The sequence below is a fragment of the Phodopus roborovskii genome, unplaced genomic scaffold (assembly GCF_943737965.1).
Source record: "Phodopus roborovskii unplaced genomic scaffold, PHOROB, whole genome shotgun sequence".
NCBI classification, from domain to species: domain Eukaryota; kingdom Metazoa; phylum Chordata; class Mammalia; order Rodentia; family Cricetidae; genus Phodopus; species Phodopus roborovskii.
In genome coordinates, this window is record NW_026126585.1 from 16,812,374 (window position 1) to 16,829,339 (window position 16,966).

The 16,966-nt window shown below is 42.9% G+C and overlaps 2 protein-coding genes across 10 annotated transcripts in view; both read right to left on the reverse strand.

Moving 5' to 3' along the window:
- Positions 1–11,845, reverse strand: part of Zc3h11a (zinc finger CCCH-type containing 11A) — a 35,020-nt gene extending 23,175 nt beyond the window's left edge. The window contains exons 1-3 of one of the 9 annotated variants that reach the window (XM_051204046.1): positions 11,774–11,845; positions 5,914–5,967; positions 4,535–4,594 (exon numbers count right to left, since the gene is read on the reverse strand). The gene's annotated coding sequence lies outside the window, so the exon portion shown is untranslated. Of the gene's footprint in view, positions 1–4,534; positions 5,019–5,913; positions 5,968–11,773 lie in introns of those variants that run through there. The other 8 variants (XM_051204043.1, XM_051204049.1, XM_051204044.1 and 5 more) reach the window with 8 other exon arrangements.
- Zbed6 (zinc finger BED-type containing 6) lies at positions 4,863–10,809 on the reverse strand. Its single transcript, XM_051204041.1, has one exon. The coding sequence runs from the start codon at positions 10,123–10,125 to the stop codon at positions 7,180–7,182; it is 2,946 nt and encodes a 981-aa protein (XP_051059998.1). The 5' UTR covers positions 10,126–10,809; the 3' UTR covers positions 4,863–7,179.
- Positions 11,846–16,966: the final 5,121 nt, after the last annotated feature.

Below are 16,966 nucleotides of genomic sequence, written 5' to 3' on the forward strand. Positions count from 1 at the left end.
GCCAGGGCTCTTAAGATGAACTATTTCTCCAGAGCCTATTTGTTTTACGCTCAGAATAACATTAAGTGTTCTACCACAGTGCAATATATACATAATACAGACTTAATTAAGCTTGCTTTAATTATAACTGATTGGCTGAAACATGGAATAACCACTGAAGTTCTTCTTTAAAAAAAAAAAATCTCTGTGTATGTACACATAGTCATGTGTCTAATGTGTCATGCATCTCCCACGAGTGTGGGCGTCAGGACAACTGTGGAGTTGGACTATTCCCTCCATCTTCTTTCAGTCTCTTATTCATTGCTGTATAAGCCAGATTGCTGGCTCAAGAGCTTCTGTGTCAACAGAGTGGGGTCTTCCCTGATCTTAAACTCAAGAATACATTCTATATTCAAAAGGTAACTTTAAAAGAAACTCTGCTTCTTTTAGGGGGCTGGAGAGATGGTTCAGTGGCAAAGAGCACTGGCTGCTCTTCCAGAGGACTGAGGTTCAATCCCGGGACCCACATGGTGACTGGTAAACTATAATGAGATCTGATGTCCTCTTCTGGTGCTTAGGCATAGATTCGGGCAGAACGCTGTACATATAAAAACTAAACAAATCTTAATTTAAGGAAGTATATGGCTTAGATAGATAGCTAAGCTTGGTGGTACACACTGGTAATCCCAATGACTCACAAGGCTAAGGAAGGAAGATGGTAAGCTAAAAGCCAACCTGAGCTACAGCCCAAGCAACTTAATGAAAGACTTGTCTCAAAACAAAAGTAAAAACAGGGCTGGGGATTGCAGCTCAGTGGTCAACTGCTGGCCCAGCATGCTCAAAACCCCAAGTTCATCCTTGGGAATGCATTACTGGGTTCAGAGAGATCTTCCACAGCTAACCAAACAGTAAAACAGTTATGAAAGCATGGAGGGAGATTATCTGGAACCTACAGTGCAAAACTCCCTCAAAGTTAGACAAAGTATATATAGGGAGATTAACCCTAATAGAAAGGAACTTTTATGTATATCTGCAACCCTGAGCTTCCTTAGCTTTAACTATGTAATAAAAACACTAAATCAACAATAATATTCAAGACAATGGCAAAAACATTCTAGAAACAAAAAATTGATAGTAATAATACTCATACAAAAATCTAAATCAAGTCATATTAATAATAAATTTCTTAAGTTTTAAAATGGAAGCAGCAAAAAATATGATGTTGTTAAAAAACAAAACAAACTTGGGAAGTGCTCAACTCAGTGGCAGACTTCCTGACAAAGACTACCAAAGTGAAGTCCAGACTTCTCAAACACAAGTCCAGATACCAGGCATCGCATCTTTTATTTTTTTTTCAAGAGGACACCAGACCTCACTATAGATGGTTGTTAGCCAACATGTGATTAATGGGAATTGAACTCAGGACCTCTGGAAGAGCAGCCAGTGCTCTTAACCTCTGAGCCATCTCTCCAGCCCCAGGCATCACATCTTAAAGGAGACTATGACCACAGATTGAGCCTTATGTATTTTATGAAAAATAAATCTGAAAAAGCATACCATCAATATACTCAATACATTCTTGATATATAATATATATAATATAAATAAAATACTATTTAAGTAAATATCCTAATAAAAATTAGTTAAGTAGAAAAAGAACAAATCCATGACACATGCTCTGATGTTTCAAAAGTTTACTGTTTTAAGTGGGGTCTCACTACAGTTTTGCAGGCTGACCAAAGTTGTAAATCTCCTGCCTCTGCTTCCCAATTGCCTGGATCACAAGACATCGCCAGTTCAAAAAAAATGTTAAGAAAATTATGATCCTAATGAAAATACCCCAAGTAAAGCACTAAGTGACCCATCATACAGTAGAAAGAGTAACACTGCATGACCTGAAGGGTCACTGCTTTAATGTCAGGAAATCCATTACACTAATGAAAACTAAAAATAATGAAAATAGAAGGCTTAAGATGACATGAAAAAAAAGCATAATGGCTAAATCAACCGAGTCAAAATCAACACTCACTTCTGCCTGGGGTGGGGAAAAGCTGGGAGACAGCTCAGTGGAGAAAGCCCTTGTTCACACAAGCACGCAGATCCGAGTTCAGATTCCCAGACCCAAGGAAAGCCATGGTCTCACAAACCTGTAACGCCAGTGCTCCTGCTTAAGATGGGAGGCAGAGACAAGAGAGTCCCAGGGGTCTCCTCACAGAGGTGAACAAGACTGGAAACAAGGTGGAAGGCCAGGACCAACATCCAAGGTTCTCCTCTGACCTCTGCACAGGTTCAGATACACGACACGCACACATTCAAGCAAGCACACACATAACACAAAGAAACCTTGGGGGGGGGTGTTAAAAAGTCAAGTGTGGTGATACACAGGCCATCCTCAGCCACATACTGAGTCCAGGCCAGCATGGGATACAAGAGACCCACCCCACCCCCGGGTCAATAAAGACAAAACTAAACCACAAAGAACTCCAACCTACCACTACTTCCCCTCCCCGCTGTTACTGCAATCAAACCAGGACTTTATAAATATTAGGCAGGCGCGCACGCGCGCACACACACACACACACACCCACAGTACAACACTAGTTTACTCAAGACGAAGGAATACCCACTCCACTCCAGCATTCCAGCACATGTATGAGCATGAGCACAAATACAGACGGGGGGGGGGGGGGACTTAAAAAAGCAATCCAGGGTGTGGTGGCTCACACCTTTAATTCCAGCACTCTGGAGGCAGAGGCAGGCAAATATGAGTTGAGGCCAGCCTAGTCTACAGAACAAGTTCCAGAACAGCCAGGGCTACACAGAGAAACCATGGAGTGGGGAGATGACACCACAAGGCAATGTCTGCAAATTACAAGCTTACAAACTAGCGAATCGAACAACCAACTAGAAAGTACTGAAAATAGCAAGACTATCAAAGATAACACCAAACGGTACATTTGTTCCCTTCAGATAACAATTCAGAGGAAGGCTATAAAAGATGGTGAAAATGAAACATACAAGAACCATATTACATACAAAATGCTAAGCAGTGACTAGGAATAAAAGACCTGGGTAATTCATAATTGGGGCAATACAGGATTGAGGAAATTACTTCAGCACCCAAGCAATAAATACCCTGAATACAATTCAAAATACCAAGAGCAATTTCTTCCTACAATGTAAGACTGTAAGATCCACTATCAACAGCTGAGAAGGTTGAGGAGCTGGCTCAGAGGTTACAGGGTTCGCTGTTGTACAAGCATTAAAGACCAGAGTTCTGGATCTCCAGAACCCACATGAAATGCCATGTGGGCAAGGCAGTCCCCATCTAAGAAGCCCATCCCTGAAAGGGTTAAAAAGAAGCCCCACAAGGAGCTAGCTGTTAAGAGTATCCAAAGATCAGTGTATCAGTGAGATCTGGGTTTGACTGGAAGACACAAGGAAGAAGATCCTCAACATAATCTTGGAACCTCCACATGCACCCCCACATACATGCAAACATGCATACACATACATACTACACACACATGAAAACGAAAAGAAAAAAAGGAATGGAAGAGTTTTGCTCTGATACAGATGATAAATATAAAAATAGTTAAATGCAGAATATAAACAACTACACAAACCAGCAATGCAAAAAGTCAACAAATTTGGTTATAAAAAAAGTTTGAAATTGACAATAAAGCCAGCCATTTGAGAAAAAGTCTCTGTAAAGTCCCATAATGGCAGAAGTGTTAGAGCCTTAATTAGAGTTCTATATTAAAAACCACATAGAACTGATAAAAGCACTCAGCAAAAAGACAAGCCACAGCTGACAATATCCCCCCCAAATGCAGAGGCTTATGTTATGTAACTGTAATCCTTAAACAGCTTCTGAATAAAGTATAATTAACAATGTATTGAGTAAAAACTTTTCCTATAATACTAAAGTTAAAAACCATTAACAGCAAAAGTAACAAAAAGAGAAAACATTCACATAGCAATAATCAAGCTATCAGCAAAATGGCCAGATTTGATAACTTTACTAAAAGGGATACAATCAACAGCTTCTGTGATTAGGCAGGCCTCTGGTGTCCAGTAAATTGTTAGTTCTTCAAGAGTAATGTAACTACTCTATGAATGAACTGGTTCTAGGTTCACACAGACGTGTGCACCAAACTGTTACAGGATGCAGGACTTTTTTGTTTAAATGGCAAAACCTGCAGTATTGCCCAATGAGTTATACATTATGACATACCCATTCAGTGAAATATATACTACATAGCTACTAAAAAGACAAAATAAGAGCCACTAGTATGGACAAGGAGCTATCCGGTAACAAAGTAACAATGCTTTTTCTCCAAGAGAACAGAATTAAGTTTCACCTCAGCACCAGGAAAAAAAGTTAATTTCCATTCAAACATTAAAAGCTTATATATAAAAAAAAAAAAAAAAAAAAAAAAAAAAATCACGAGAAAAAAAAAGTTAGTCAATAACATTTGAATTTGTTATTAGTCCAGCATGCCTTAAATGACAGTGTTTACTGCTTTCATGATTAAGACCCATCTCCACTTACATTAGCTGGTTGCTCTCAACAGGGACATCTGTGTCTTCACTGAGTTCCAAGCTATTACGCCTGTAGGTCGAACCAACACTCAATCCATGAATTAATAATAATGAGGTAGAAAGAGTTTTCTTCCTCACATTGCCAAGGAAACCCCTCAGCCACAATTGAAACACAGGAAGTGTTTTTAAAACATCTTTAAAATATCTCCCAACTCCTGGAAGATTAAGTCCATCTGCATAACCTCTGTCAGACTGGAGACAGCTAGTATTAGTTATCTCCTCAAAAAACAAAAAAGTTCATTTAAAGATGAACTTGAGATTCAAAGAATTAAAAAAAAAAAAAAAAAAAAAAGAATCCATCTTCCATAGCTGAGCAATATAATTAAAAAATAAAAAGATGAAAAATATTGAAAAATGAAAAAACAAAAAGTAAAAACAAAAAACACCACCAAAATTCAATAAGATCCAAATTCTGGTCTTCAAGATTTCTTCACCTATTAAGAAAAAAAAAACAGAAACCTTCCCCCATCTTTATTATCTGTATAATAAAAGCATACTGTATGTAAAAATATAAAGTGTTTAATGTATATAATATGCATATACATATATACTAACAGGCTTATACACATACACAAATGTATAGAAATAAAACATTTGGGTAAATTATCCTTTTAAAATATAATATAAAATCCTTCAGATTTGGGTTCATTATAAAAATAGTGAACTTACTCTTATACCAAAGTACCACGAAGTTAACTTTACTGAATTTTACCCAGCCACAAAATCAAGATGAAAAGAAATCCATATATATGGATACACTGATGTATATGTCAATGTCTATGATATGTATAACAGTCATTATCAGGGAGTGTTTAACCAAAAAAGGAAGAAGCGAATAGTCACAGAGTAACTGCAGAGCGGGGCACCGAGCTGAAGGCAGAGCAGCGTTACAGCCATTCCGAAGCAGCTCGGCGAACACAGAGACACTAAAGGAAGTTCTCTCCCTCCTTTATCCCAACACAAGCATCACTGGCATGGCATTCGATGCGGGCCCTGCAAAGGCTTGGTGATAGATACACTAGCTCCCGATTCTTTACTCTTGATGGTTATAGCTAAAGGCTTCACTCCAGTTGATAAAAGGGTAAATTTGGGGTAGATGAAATTTCACTTCACAACAAATGGTACATTTACCATTTAAGAATTTAAAAATTAAAAAAAAAAAAGTTATTTTGATACACAGAAATGAGTTTCAAAACCAGCCCAATAACAAAGTCATTTTGATTCTTATGTAATAAATACTATATACTTTCTAGGCTAAATCTTGCCAAGCACTATCCAAGACAAAACTAAAATCAAGACTATAAAAAAAAGTGGACACCTTTTACTCACACTTAATACTAGTCAATTTTCCAGGAATTTTTTGGGCAGGGAATATCCCAAAATCTAAAATGAAAAAAAGGAAAAATTGGGATCTTACATTAGTTATTCAGTCTGAAACGTCTAATAGACTTAATAAAAGTGATCATTTTCTGGCCTCCCACTCAGTCACGGAGACAGAGTCTCAGAGTGGGAAGGAGCCTGAAGGGCCACTGAGATCACTTCACTCATTTCAAACAATGATGCCTAATCCAGTAAATATAACTGCTTATTTCAGTTAATACAGTGGTCCAAACTTCCCAGTTAGGAATACCATGCCATGGACCATAAAGTACCCTTTTAAAGAAATGAACAAACTTTACAAATATATCTGGGAGACTCATACTGGGTTTGCCATGTTCATGGGGCTTGCATTCTAAATTCCAATCAATGGTTTTTGATTTTACATGTAATGCTTTTTACTAAAAAGTTACTACAACAGCACCTATGCAATCCTTGTTTTTCTACTATATTATGAAAGACTAAAAGTCTTTTTTCCAATTGTTTTGTACTGTTCCCCTTTTATACAGACCTAATCCTAAATATATAGGGCAATTTTACCATAGCCAGTAATTTGACATTGTAAACAGACCAGTATGAGGCAATTATGAATTTTCAAATATGAAACAATTTTATGGGTTTTCATTCTGTCAAGCTGAGTCAGGGGTTTTAAAGAAATTAAATAGGGAAGGGAAAGAAAGGTTAGTGCAGCCACTAACACATTCTAAAGGCGTTTGTGCTCACAAAAGTCCTGAGTCACTGATTTCAGAGTAATCAAACCTTCCGTGACGGAAGAAATTTTTACTCAAATCAATGACTAGTTCAATTTACCAACCAGAAATACCTAAGCCCTTCAAAGTTGCACTGTGTTTTCTCAGTAACACCCTTTTCTCCCTCAATTGATACAAATGACACTTAGAAGTTAGCTACACTGAGTTACAACTGTGAAATCTTCAAAGTTAACCTTCATTTTATCAACATCATATTGCCTCTTTGGAGTTTTCAGCCTTTTTGTACTTTTGGATTTCCCCAGGTTTTGCATTTTGGCTGGTCTCAAACTCATGTGCTAAAGTTATAATCCAGCCTCACCACCTCAAATAGCCAGGACTACAGGTACCCGAGACCACACCCAGCTATTTTTTTCTTTAAGAATAGTCTGACTACATATAATAACAATAGCAATGAGATATAGTAATATAGCAAAAGCTGCCCATTTTAAGTAGAAAAGGAAAAAAGGAATTAAGGTAATATTTCTTTTTCATTGTTCTGAACAGCCTTATTTTCAGGGTCCCAGCTCAGATTCAATGTAGAATAGTCATAGTTAACATTCTCCAAGTTCATTTTCAGAAAAATCAGCTGTTCTATATTATCAAAGTCCATGTTCATGATCTGCTTTGGATGAAAGCGACTGTTTGAGGTAAACATGCACTCAGATTGCCAACTACACATGGGGCAACTTAGATACTGAATGGCAACTTGGGTCAAAGCTGGCCACACGCTCACCTTTCTCTGCCAGTAAACCAAAGGGTCATCACCTCCTGAAAGCTCAGAATACTTCTCTTTGAAGTACTCATCCACTACTGCTACAGCAGAGGGAAACAGGAAGCCTTTGCTTCCAATGGCAACACTGTCTACGACTGAGCTATCCATAGAACCTGAACTGGAGGTGCCTTCTTTTATAGAAGTAAATGAATCAGTTCCTAATCTAACTAAGGGACCAGGTGCTTCTGAGGTTGCAATTTGGCAGGCCCCGGGCGAAGATTCCATATAATTACAAACCTCTTCTGCAAGAATCTGTTTATAAGTTTCTAAATCAGCACCTTGAGGAAAAAAGTCTTCCAAACTGTTCTTAAAACAAGGATCTAACAAAGTAGCCAAGATACAATGCTTGGATTTGAGCATGGCACTTAGTAGGGCATCCGTTTCAAGTTTCAAAGATAAACTGTCCACCAGATTGAGGGCCTGAGTAATACCTCTGACTTGAAAATCGTCTCTGAGTCTCTGCAGGGAAAAGAGGAGATGATGGATTAGGGGTAGCACCTGATTCAATCCTGTGGTCTTTACACTCACTTTCTGGATCGCCTCTTCAAATGGCTTAAGAATATCACAAACATAAGTCATTAGAGTCCACTGAAGGGAGGTAAGCACGACTCCACTGGCTCTACCCAGACTATGGTGAACAGAGTAGCAATGCTCTAAAAGCCATTTTAACATATGAAAGGTAGAAATCCAGTGGCCAGTTTCATCCTGCTTCAGATCCTTCCATGGGAGCTGGTGGTCGTTTTGGAACTCTTGTAGTATCTGGCGGGCTTTCACTGAATGGCTAAAATGATGACAGGTTTTTCTAGCAGCCACCAACATGTTCTCAATACTTTTGTGCTCACAGAAGAAGTCCTGAATCACTATATTTAAACAATGCAGGAAGCATGGCACATGGGTAAAGCCACCGCCTTTGATTGCATGTACCACGTTGGAGGAATTGTCAGAAACAACGAAGCTAGGGATAAGGAAATTAGGAGAAAGCCACAGACCAATCTGGTCATTTAATTCTTGTAAAATGTTGGTTATCAAACAGTCTTTGGCTAAACCTGTAACACAAAGTACTGCCCACTTTCTAAAATTGGGGGTCCCACCATTACTGGGGGAAGATGCAGTTTCCAAAGAGACCCAATGTACAGTCACAATGAAATAGTCAGTGGAAGGGTCATGGGTCCATATGTCAACAGTCAGGTGGATCTTTTGGCTTTGAACATTCTCTAAAGTTAAGAAAATTTTTTCTCTAACAGAATCATATAACTGAGGTACGGCTTTGGTGAAAAAGTAAGTCTCTGACGGCAACCTATAGTCAGGAGCAACAATCCGCAGAAACCTCTGAAAAGCTGGGGTTGAGAAATAGTTGTAAGGGTGCATATCTTCCACAATCATCTGAATAACTGCCTGACTTATCTGGCTGGAGGCTGCATTTTCACAATGTGGTATTGCTTCTCTCTCTTGTGCATGCACCAGATTATCTTGCTCTGGAACAGGAACAGGACTCTCAGATCTATTTTCAACCTCTAAAACAGGAGGTTCATCAGTATCAGAGTCACTAAGGTCCTCAGCTGTTAAATCCTGGCTGCCTGATGACTTCTCTCCATGCAAAGTGTCAGTCAAGAGATCGCTGCCCTCAGTCTCAGTCTCATCTAATCCATTTCCAATAGCACCATTGTCTTTGTTGGCAACAGCCCAATGGATGGGATGTGTGGCCTGAAGGTGTCGTTGAAGTGTTGACGTTCCTAAGTGGGAACCTGGTCTGCCCCGGCTCACACTTCTTTTACAGATGTTACACACAGCTCTTGAGATGTGCTGAGGATCAGTATAAAAAAAATTCCAAACTGCAGATGTCTTGGCTCTGGTTCCAGGAATTAAGGCATGCTTGACAATGTTGCTTTTGATGAGAAATCTCCCCCTTTTTGCCCTCAGGGCATCGGATGCTGACTTATCACGTTTCTTACCCATTCTGTTTTCATCTAATGAATCACTAGGAATATACTCAAAGCTTCCACTGCTTCCAGGAGAAGAAGGAGATAAAGATAAATCCAAGGTAAAGTCCTCATCCCCATCCGCGACGCCAAACTTGTTGGCTCTGGTCCAGTGAGGAGAGTGCCTTGCCTGCAGATGTCGCTGAAGGGTAGACGTACCAAGATGGCTGCCTGGCTTGCCCCTGCTGACGCTTTTCTCACACAGGTTACAAATAGCTCTCCAGGTATACTGGGGGTCAACATGAAAGAAATGCCATACAATGGAGGTCTTGGCTCTGGTACTGGGTAGATAGATTTGCTTTTCTATATTGCTCTCAAAAAGACTTTCTTCATCCTGCTCAGGGGCACTGGACGCTAACAAGGCAGGGCCATCTGCAACAGGCCTTCCAGACCCCAAGTCCTTACTAAATTTCTTGGCAAGAACCAATTTTTTTCGGCGCCTTTTCCCCTTAATCCGCAAACCCTTCTTTCTTTTCTTTTTAGCGGGCAATTTTGTCTCTTTATTCACGCCTTCTGCCACCATCTTTCTCTCTACCACATCGTCGTCGTCTTCTGTATTTGAATTAATGGAAACACATTCCAGAATCCCAGCATCACCGAAAGAACTGCATCTTCTGCCAGGAGAAATCGAGGAAACTGGTACACTTAAAGTACATATACTCATTCTCTGTATGTCTCCCAGAGCCTTTTGGTGGGTTTCCTACTCTGGCAGGAACACAGCTGTCCCTCTTCACTTGTATCCCCTTCCCTCCAGTTTCTATGGGGAGTCAAGTTCCCTTCCAACCTGTGACTTCCAAGCCGGGTTATTTTTGGAGGAAAAATGACAGCAATGGAGAACATTCCCAAACGCTGTCTTGTGGGGCTTTAGGAGTCCTTTTAACTTTCTGAATTCAAATAGTCCAGAGTCCTCATCTTACAGAAAAAAAGAACCGAGGTCCACTTTCCCACAGTCATGGAATCTGGAGCAGCTAAAGGTCAGGCCTTCCAACTGAAGGTTCATATTAATGCTGCTGTATCAAGAACTTCGTCTACTAAAAACACCTTCGGTTCTTAGAAATGTGTACTTTCAATCAATCCACACGACAATGGCTTTTCCTTAATTTGGGGAGTATTTTCAGGACATGTCACTTAAACACACAGTGCATCATTCAACCGACAGCACAGAAGGCTGTAATTGGCCAATACAGCCCACAAAGTCAACTGTGGAAAGCTAAATCAGATCCCACACACTGGTCATAAGCAGTAAACTAGTTGTGCCCTTCCTGTTCTGACAACTTTGAAAAATGTAGGTGGCTGAAAAAAAAATTAATCTGGAAATAAAACTTTAAAACAAGGTAACAAGCTATATTTTTCATTTACGGTTTCTATCAAGAGTTCATATTTTCAGGGTGAAGCAAAAAACGTCCCAGCCTGTTAATAACTCACAAGCTGACATTCCAAAGAGCAACAAAACTAAAAATGAGCTTTAAACTTCCACCCCTCTTCCGTGGATCCCCTCCCCCAATAGCAACACGTCTACCCTACGAAAGAAAGCATGCTCTCACTAGCTCCACAGCCGCTTTCTCGGGGTTCACAACCAAAGCCTGGCAGATGTCAACACAGCGCGCCTTCCCCATGGGGATGGATCCGCACCGATTAGGGGGCGTCTAAGGGGTGTTCTTCATTACCGCCTCACCAATCCTACAAGAACGAAGAGTCCCTGTGGCTGTTGACTTCGATCACGAGGGCTGGGGTGGGAGAGTAATCAGGGTGGGGGAACGGGTGTGTCGGGAATATGAGAGAGAGAGGGAGGGAGAGAGGAAATCTCCAAAGTAGTTAAGGCCCTAGAGAGGAGGGAGAGCAGGCGGGCCGGGGTCCAGGCGCTGCTTCTGGTTTGGGGGGGGAGGGAGGGAGGGAGGGAGGGCGGCTGACTGAACAACCGGCTCTGGAGGGGGAAAGGAAAGCAACCTGGTGTCTGTTCCTCCTCGGGGGGGTCCGAAACAGCCGCTCTCCCGGGGCTACCCCGGAATCCCGGGTTCGGGAACACCGGATGTGGGGGGAAGGGAAGAGGTCGGTGAGGGAGGCAGCGCCCGGGGCGGGTGGGGGCGGGGCGGGAGGGGAAGCGAGCCGCCGTGGGGCCGCGGGCTCGGCACAGCAGGGCCGCGGGCCGGGGTCCCGGCAGCCGCCGCGCTCATGGGCCCAGCTCCGACTCCCCGGGCTAGGCCGAAAGCCGGGCGAGGGGAGGCCGCCGCCGCCGCCACTCCCCTCGCCCTCTCCTCCCTCCCAGGCCCCGAGTCACCCGGGAGTCCAAAAAAAGAAAGGGGTCTAGTTACCAGAGAACAGAAACTTTACCGAACCGGTGACACAGCCTCCGACTCCCGCGTCTTTCTCTCCGCTTGGCCGCCGGGGCCCCGCCGTCCTCACGGCAGCAGCAGCAGAACAAGCAGAAACCCCAGCCTGCCAGCGTCAAAGATGGCGCCCGGCTACAGCCTGGGCTCTAAGGCTGGGCCAGTAAAAGTGCCAGCACGACGCGATGCGCGGGCATTCTGGGAGTTGTAGTCCCCTCTGTGAGGCGAGCCGTAAGATGGCTCCTCGGGTCACAGGGTCACGTGTGCCACGGAGGCGCCGGGGCGGGGCTTTCTTCCTGTGGACCCGGATGGCGCTCAGGAAATTGCTCTTCACGGAAGTTTTGTCTTGTAAAAAAAAAAAAAAAATCACAGGACGACAATGAGCAAGAAACTGGGTTTCTTAATAAGTCGTCCAAAGTTGGTATAATTGTAATTTAAAAATCAGCGCTAGAGCGGGCGGTTGTGACACACGCCTCGGGAGGCAGAGGCAGAGGTGGGCGAAGCCATGTGAGTTCGAGGCCAGCCTGGTCTATAAAGCGAATTCCAGGACAGTCAGGGCTGTCTAAAGAACAACAAGAGGAAAAGAAGAAAAAGGGAGAGGCCACAAAACTAAATAAAAAATCTTGCTCTTGGGCAGCACAGTTTTTTTTTTTTTTAATCCAATCATCTAGTAGGTTTGTTTTTTTACTAACTTCTGCCCCAGACACGGTTTCTCTGTGTAGCTTTGGAGCCTGTCCTGGAACTCGCTCTGTAAACCAGACTGGTCTCGAACTCACAGAGATCCACCTGCCTCTGCCTCCCAAGTGCTGGGATTAAAGGTGTGCGCCACCAAGGCCCAGGAAGAAATCTTTTTTTGGGATTTTTTTGTTTCGAACAGGGCTTCTCTGTATAACAGTTCTGGCTGTCCTGGAATTCATTTTGTAGACCAGGTTGACCTTGAACTCACTGTTATCTGCCTGCCTCTGCTTCCCAAGTGCTGGGATTTAGAGGCGTGCACCACCACGGTCTCTAGCCCAACTTTTAATGTGCAGTTTTATATAAATATTACACCGGTACGAGTCTAAGATCCCCCATGGGCGAGCGGATCTCCAGATCCTGCTTAGGAAGCAAAATTTTACCTAATTTGGGTAAAAGATCCAGCTGTGTTACTGAGAAAGGATGCGCTTGACAGTAAAGCAGGACAGAAACAGCAAGCTGTAATGCTCTTAAGACCCTGCCTTAAAAAGGGCATACCGCCATTCTTCTGTAGTTTATCAATGATACGGATAAACACAGACATGAAAAAGGACTAGACAAGGGCCAGATAGTAACAGAAAACTGAGTTCGTTATCTCATATTCACATATTAGAGACAATGGAATATACCTTTTAAAACTGTACATGGGAGTCTAGAGAGATGTGTCAGTTCTCCCCTTCTAGAAGCCCCAAGTTAGATTCTTAGCACCCATGCTGATAGTTTACAACATCCAAGAGTGTAAGGACTTGGATACCTTCTGGTCTTACAGGCGGCACGTAAATTCACACTTGTACACACCCACCCAACATACATACACATAATTTAAAGTAAACATCTTTATTTTGCTATTTTATGTGGATGGATGTTTCATCTGCATGTGTGTCTGGGTATCATGTGCATGGAGTGTCCTCAGAGGTCAGAAAGGGGATCATTCCCTAGGACTGGAGTTACAGATGGCACAGGGGTGTGAGGCGTCATGTGGGTGCTGGGAATCACATTTGGATCCTCTAGAAGATCAGCCAGTGCTTCTAACTGCTGGGTCACTGCTCAGACTCTTTTAATAAGATTTTTCTCTTTTTCTTCTTCCTCTCTCTCTCTCTCTCTCTCTCTCTCTCTCTCTCTCTCTCTCTGTCTCTCTCTCTCTTAGTTTTTCCAGACAGGGTTTCCTCTGTGTAGTTCTGGCTGTCCTGGAACTCACACTGTAGACCAAGCTGGCCTCAAACTCAGAGATCCACCTGCCTCTGCTTCCTGAATGCTGAGATTAAAGGTGTGTGGCACCACCTCGAAGCAATAATAATAAATTTTTTAAAAAAAGGATGAAAGGCTGGGGCTGACTCCCAAAAGTTGTTCTCTGTTCTATACACGAATGTGCACACACACAAATAGATAATTTTTTTATTTAACGATATGACTTCTGGACCTGGTATGGTAGTATACAAGTATAATTCCAGTGCCCAAGAAACAGTGACACACCCCTTTACTCCCGCACTGTGGAAGCAGAGGCAGGGGGATCTCTGAGTTGATGCCAGCCTGGTCTACAGAGTGAGTTTGGGACAACCGGGGTTACACAGAGAAACTTTATCTGGAAAAACAAAACAGTTATGTCATCTGACCTTGCAACTGTAACTCACGGTGACAGATAACTAGTACAGGGGAGTCAGGGAGCACCGCCCCCCAAAGCTTTGCTTTGTTTTGGATTTTTTTTTTTTTTTTTTTTTTTTTTTTGCTTGATTTCTGTTACTGTATTTTGAGACAGTCTCACTGGCCCTGAATTAGCTGTCCCTAAGCTTCCAGATTCAGAGCTTACAGGCCTGTACAGCTGGCCTTCACCTCCATTTAGGTGACTGTGCTAGGAAGGCACTGGAGAATTTGAAAAGAGGGTATGTTTAGAGTTTTTTCTGAAGATATGATAAATATCGATAACACTATCCACCAGGCAAAGTTCACCGAGCATCAAGCCATGGTTTACACTGAAGTTACAAACTCAAGTTTTACACAGTCCAGCTGCATGCATGTATGCGCGTGGTAAGACTATAACTCAAGCATGCTTTAGTGAAAGGGCCAGCTGTTACCCTTAACCAAGAAGGAAAGGAATGCAGGCCAAGTATTGGCATGTCTTCTGAGACTTAGAGAGAGAGAGAGAGAGAGGGTGGAAGTTCTCACCAGAGGTTCAGATTTGTGTGTATAAGCTGACACAGGTGTGGGCTTGTGCCTACACATACACAAGTCAGAAGCCCATTTCAGGTGCCAGCCCTGGGCTGCCATTGTTCCCTCTCACTGTCTTGGCATTTACTAAGGAGACGAGGCTGGCTGGCTAGCAAGTCCCAGGACCTCAGCCTCCCCAGCGCTGGGATTCCAAGCCAACACCATGCCCAATTTTCACATGGGTTTTTAGGAATCTGAGATCCTTGTGACCCTGTGGTCAGCATTTTCTCATGAATCTATCTCCACAGCCCAGAATTTAGATTCTTAGTGAGAAAAAAACAAAAACCCGAATTTCTAAATTTGGAAGTTCCTTTAAACAACTCACTTTGTGGACTGATTTGCAACCTCTGCCATCAACAATAGAAAGTTGATACAATTGTTACTGAACCCAGGGGGCCAAATTCCAGCTCCAGCAATCGGCAGAACTTGGCAGCTTTGGCCAAGTTGTAGAATCTCCCTCAAGGGCTAAGGGAAGCTGATGAGGCCAAGTGTACCTGCATGGAGGCCCAGAGAGACCATTGTGTGAAGCTGTGAAGGAGGAGCCTGGATTGGGTTGCAGACCCCAAGATGTTGGAGATGCCAGAGTCCTGGGATACCAGCTAAGGAGAGCTGCAGACTGGGTGTGGAACCAGCTCAAGAGAGACAAGTGTGTTTTAGTTAACAAAGCTGAACCGGCACTCTGAAGAGCACTTGGATATCAGACCCGGAGATGCAGAGTTTGGGGTTTACCTTGCTGTCTTTGGTCTTGGTTTGGTCCATTATTTCCAACCTATGTCCCCTTTCCCCACCTCTGGAATGGCAATGTACATTCTGTGCCACTGTATGATGGAAGTATGTGATCTGTTATTTTTTTTTATTGCAGTTAACAGATTGCCCCAAGTCTAAGAAGAGACTTGGGACTTTTAAACAGTGTTGAGACTGTGATAGACTGTGGGAACTTTTGAACTTGGTTTAAATAAAAATGACCACTATTTGAGAGGATTAGAAGGACTAGGAGATGTGGACTTACTGGAAGAAATATGTCTCTAGGAATGGGCTTTGAGCTTTCAAAAGCCCACACCAGGCCAAGCAGGTTCCCTCTACCTCTCTGCTTGTGGGTCAGCTCTCAGCTCCTTCCTTCTCCAGCATCACATCTACTTACTGCCATGCTCCCTGCCCTGATGATGATGGACCAAGTCTCTGACACTGTAAGCAAGTCTCCAGTTAAATTCTTCCAAAGAGTTTCCTTGGAGCTGCCTGGTGGCGCATGCCTTTAGTCCCAGCACTCAGGAGGCAGAGGCAGGAGGATCTCTGTGAGTTCAAGGCCAGCCTGGTCTACAGCGTAAGTTCCAGAACGGCCAAGGCTACACAGAGAAATCCTGTCTGGAAAGAGAGAGAGAGAGAGAGAGAGAGAGAGAGAGAGAGAGAGAGATGCCTTGGTCACTGTCTGATCACAACAATAGAACAATGTCTAGAACAGAGTGCTTAACTTAGTCTTAGTGAATGGCATCATCCACCATCCATTCAGCTGTTGAGGCCTGAAAACTGGGCAGTATCAGATGTCCTACTGACTTTTTCTCCTAAATATATACCTTTCCTGTGCATCATCAAACCCAAGGCCTCACATTCTAGATAAGCACTCGATCACTAAGCTGCATACTTACATTCCTAGCTCAATGAGTCATGAATTTACTTGTTTTAAACCCGTGAGACAGAGTTTCATATAGCCTAGGCTTGTATTTACTATGTAGCAGAGGCTGGTCTTGAACTCTTAATCTTTTCACCTCCATCTTTCAAATGCTGGGATTACATGTGTATGCCACTAGGCCGGACTTGAATCTACATTTCTGTCATCATTCCCATTGCAGCTGCTGAGTGCAAGCCTCAGACACCCATTGCTTTCTAGCCGCTTGGCTGCCATCATTGGCTTTCCTGCCTCTCCATCTATTTTTTCTTTAACTGTCTTTCAATCACACACACACACACACACACACACACACACACACACACACACACACACACCTTTTTTCTCTCCCTCTTCCCACTCTTGTCTCACGATGCAGTAGTTCAGGCTAGCTTCGAACTCGCTATGTAGCCAGGAATGACTGTGAATTTCTGATCTTTCTGCCTCTATCTCTCAAGTCAAGAACTGCATGTATGGGCCAGAATATATCTCTCTCTCTCTCTCTCTCTCTCTCTCTCTCTCTCTCTCTCTCTCTGTGTGTGTGTGTGTGTGTGTGTCCGCACGTATGTGTCCTC

Bases quoted from the DNA above. Each gene is read 5' to 3' on its own strand.
- Zbed6 (XM_051204041.1), bottom strand. From the start codon at position 10,125: ATGAGTATATGTACTTTAAGTGTACCAGTTTCCTCGATTTCTCCTGGC.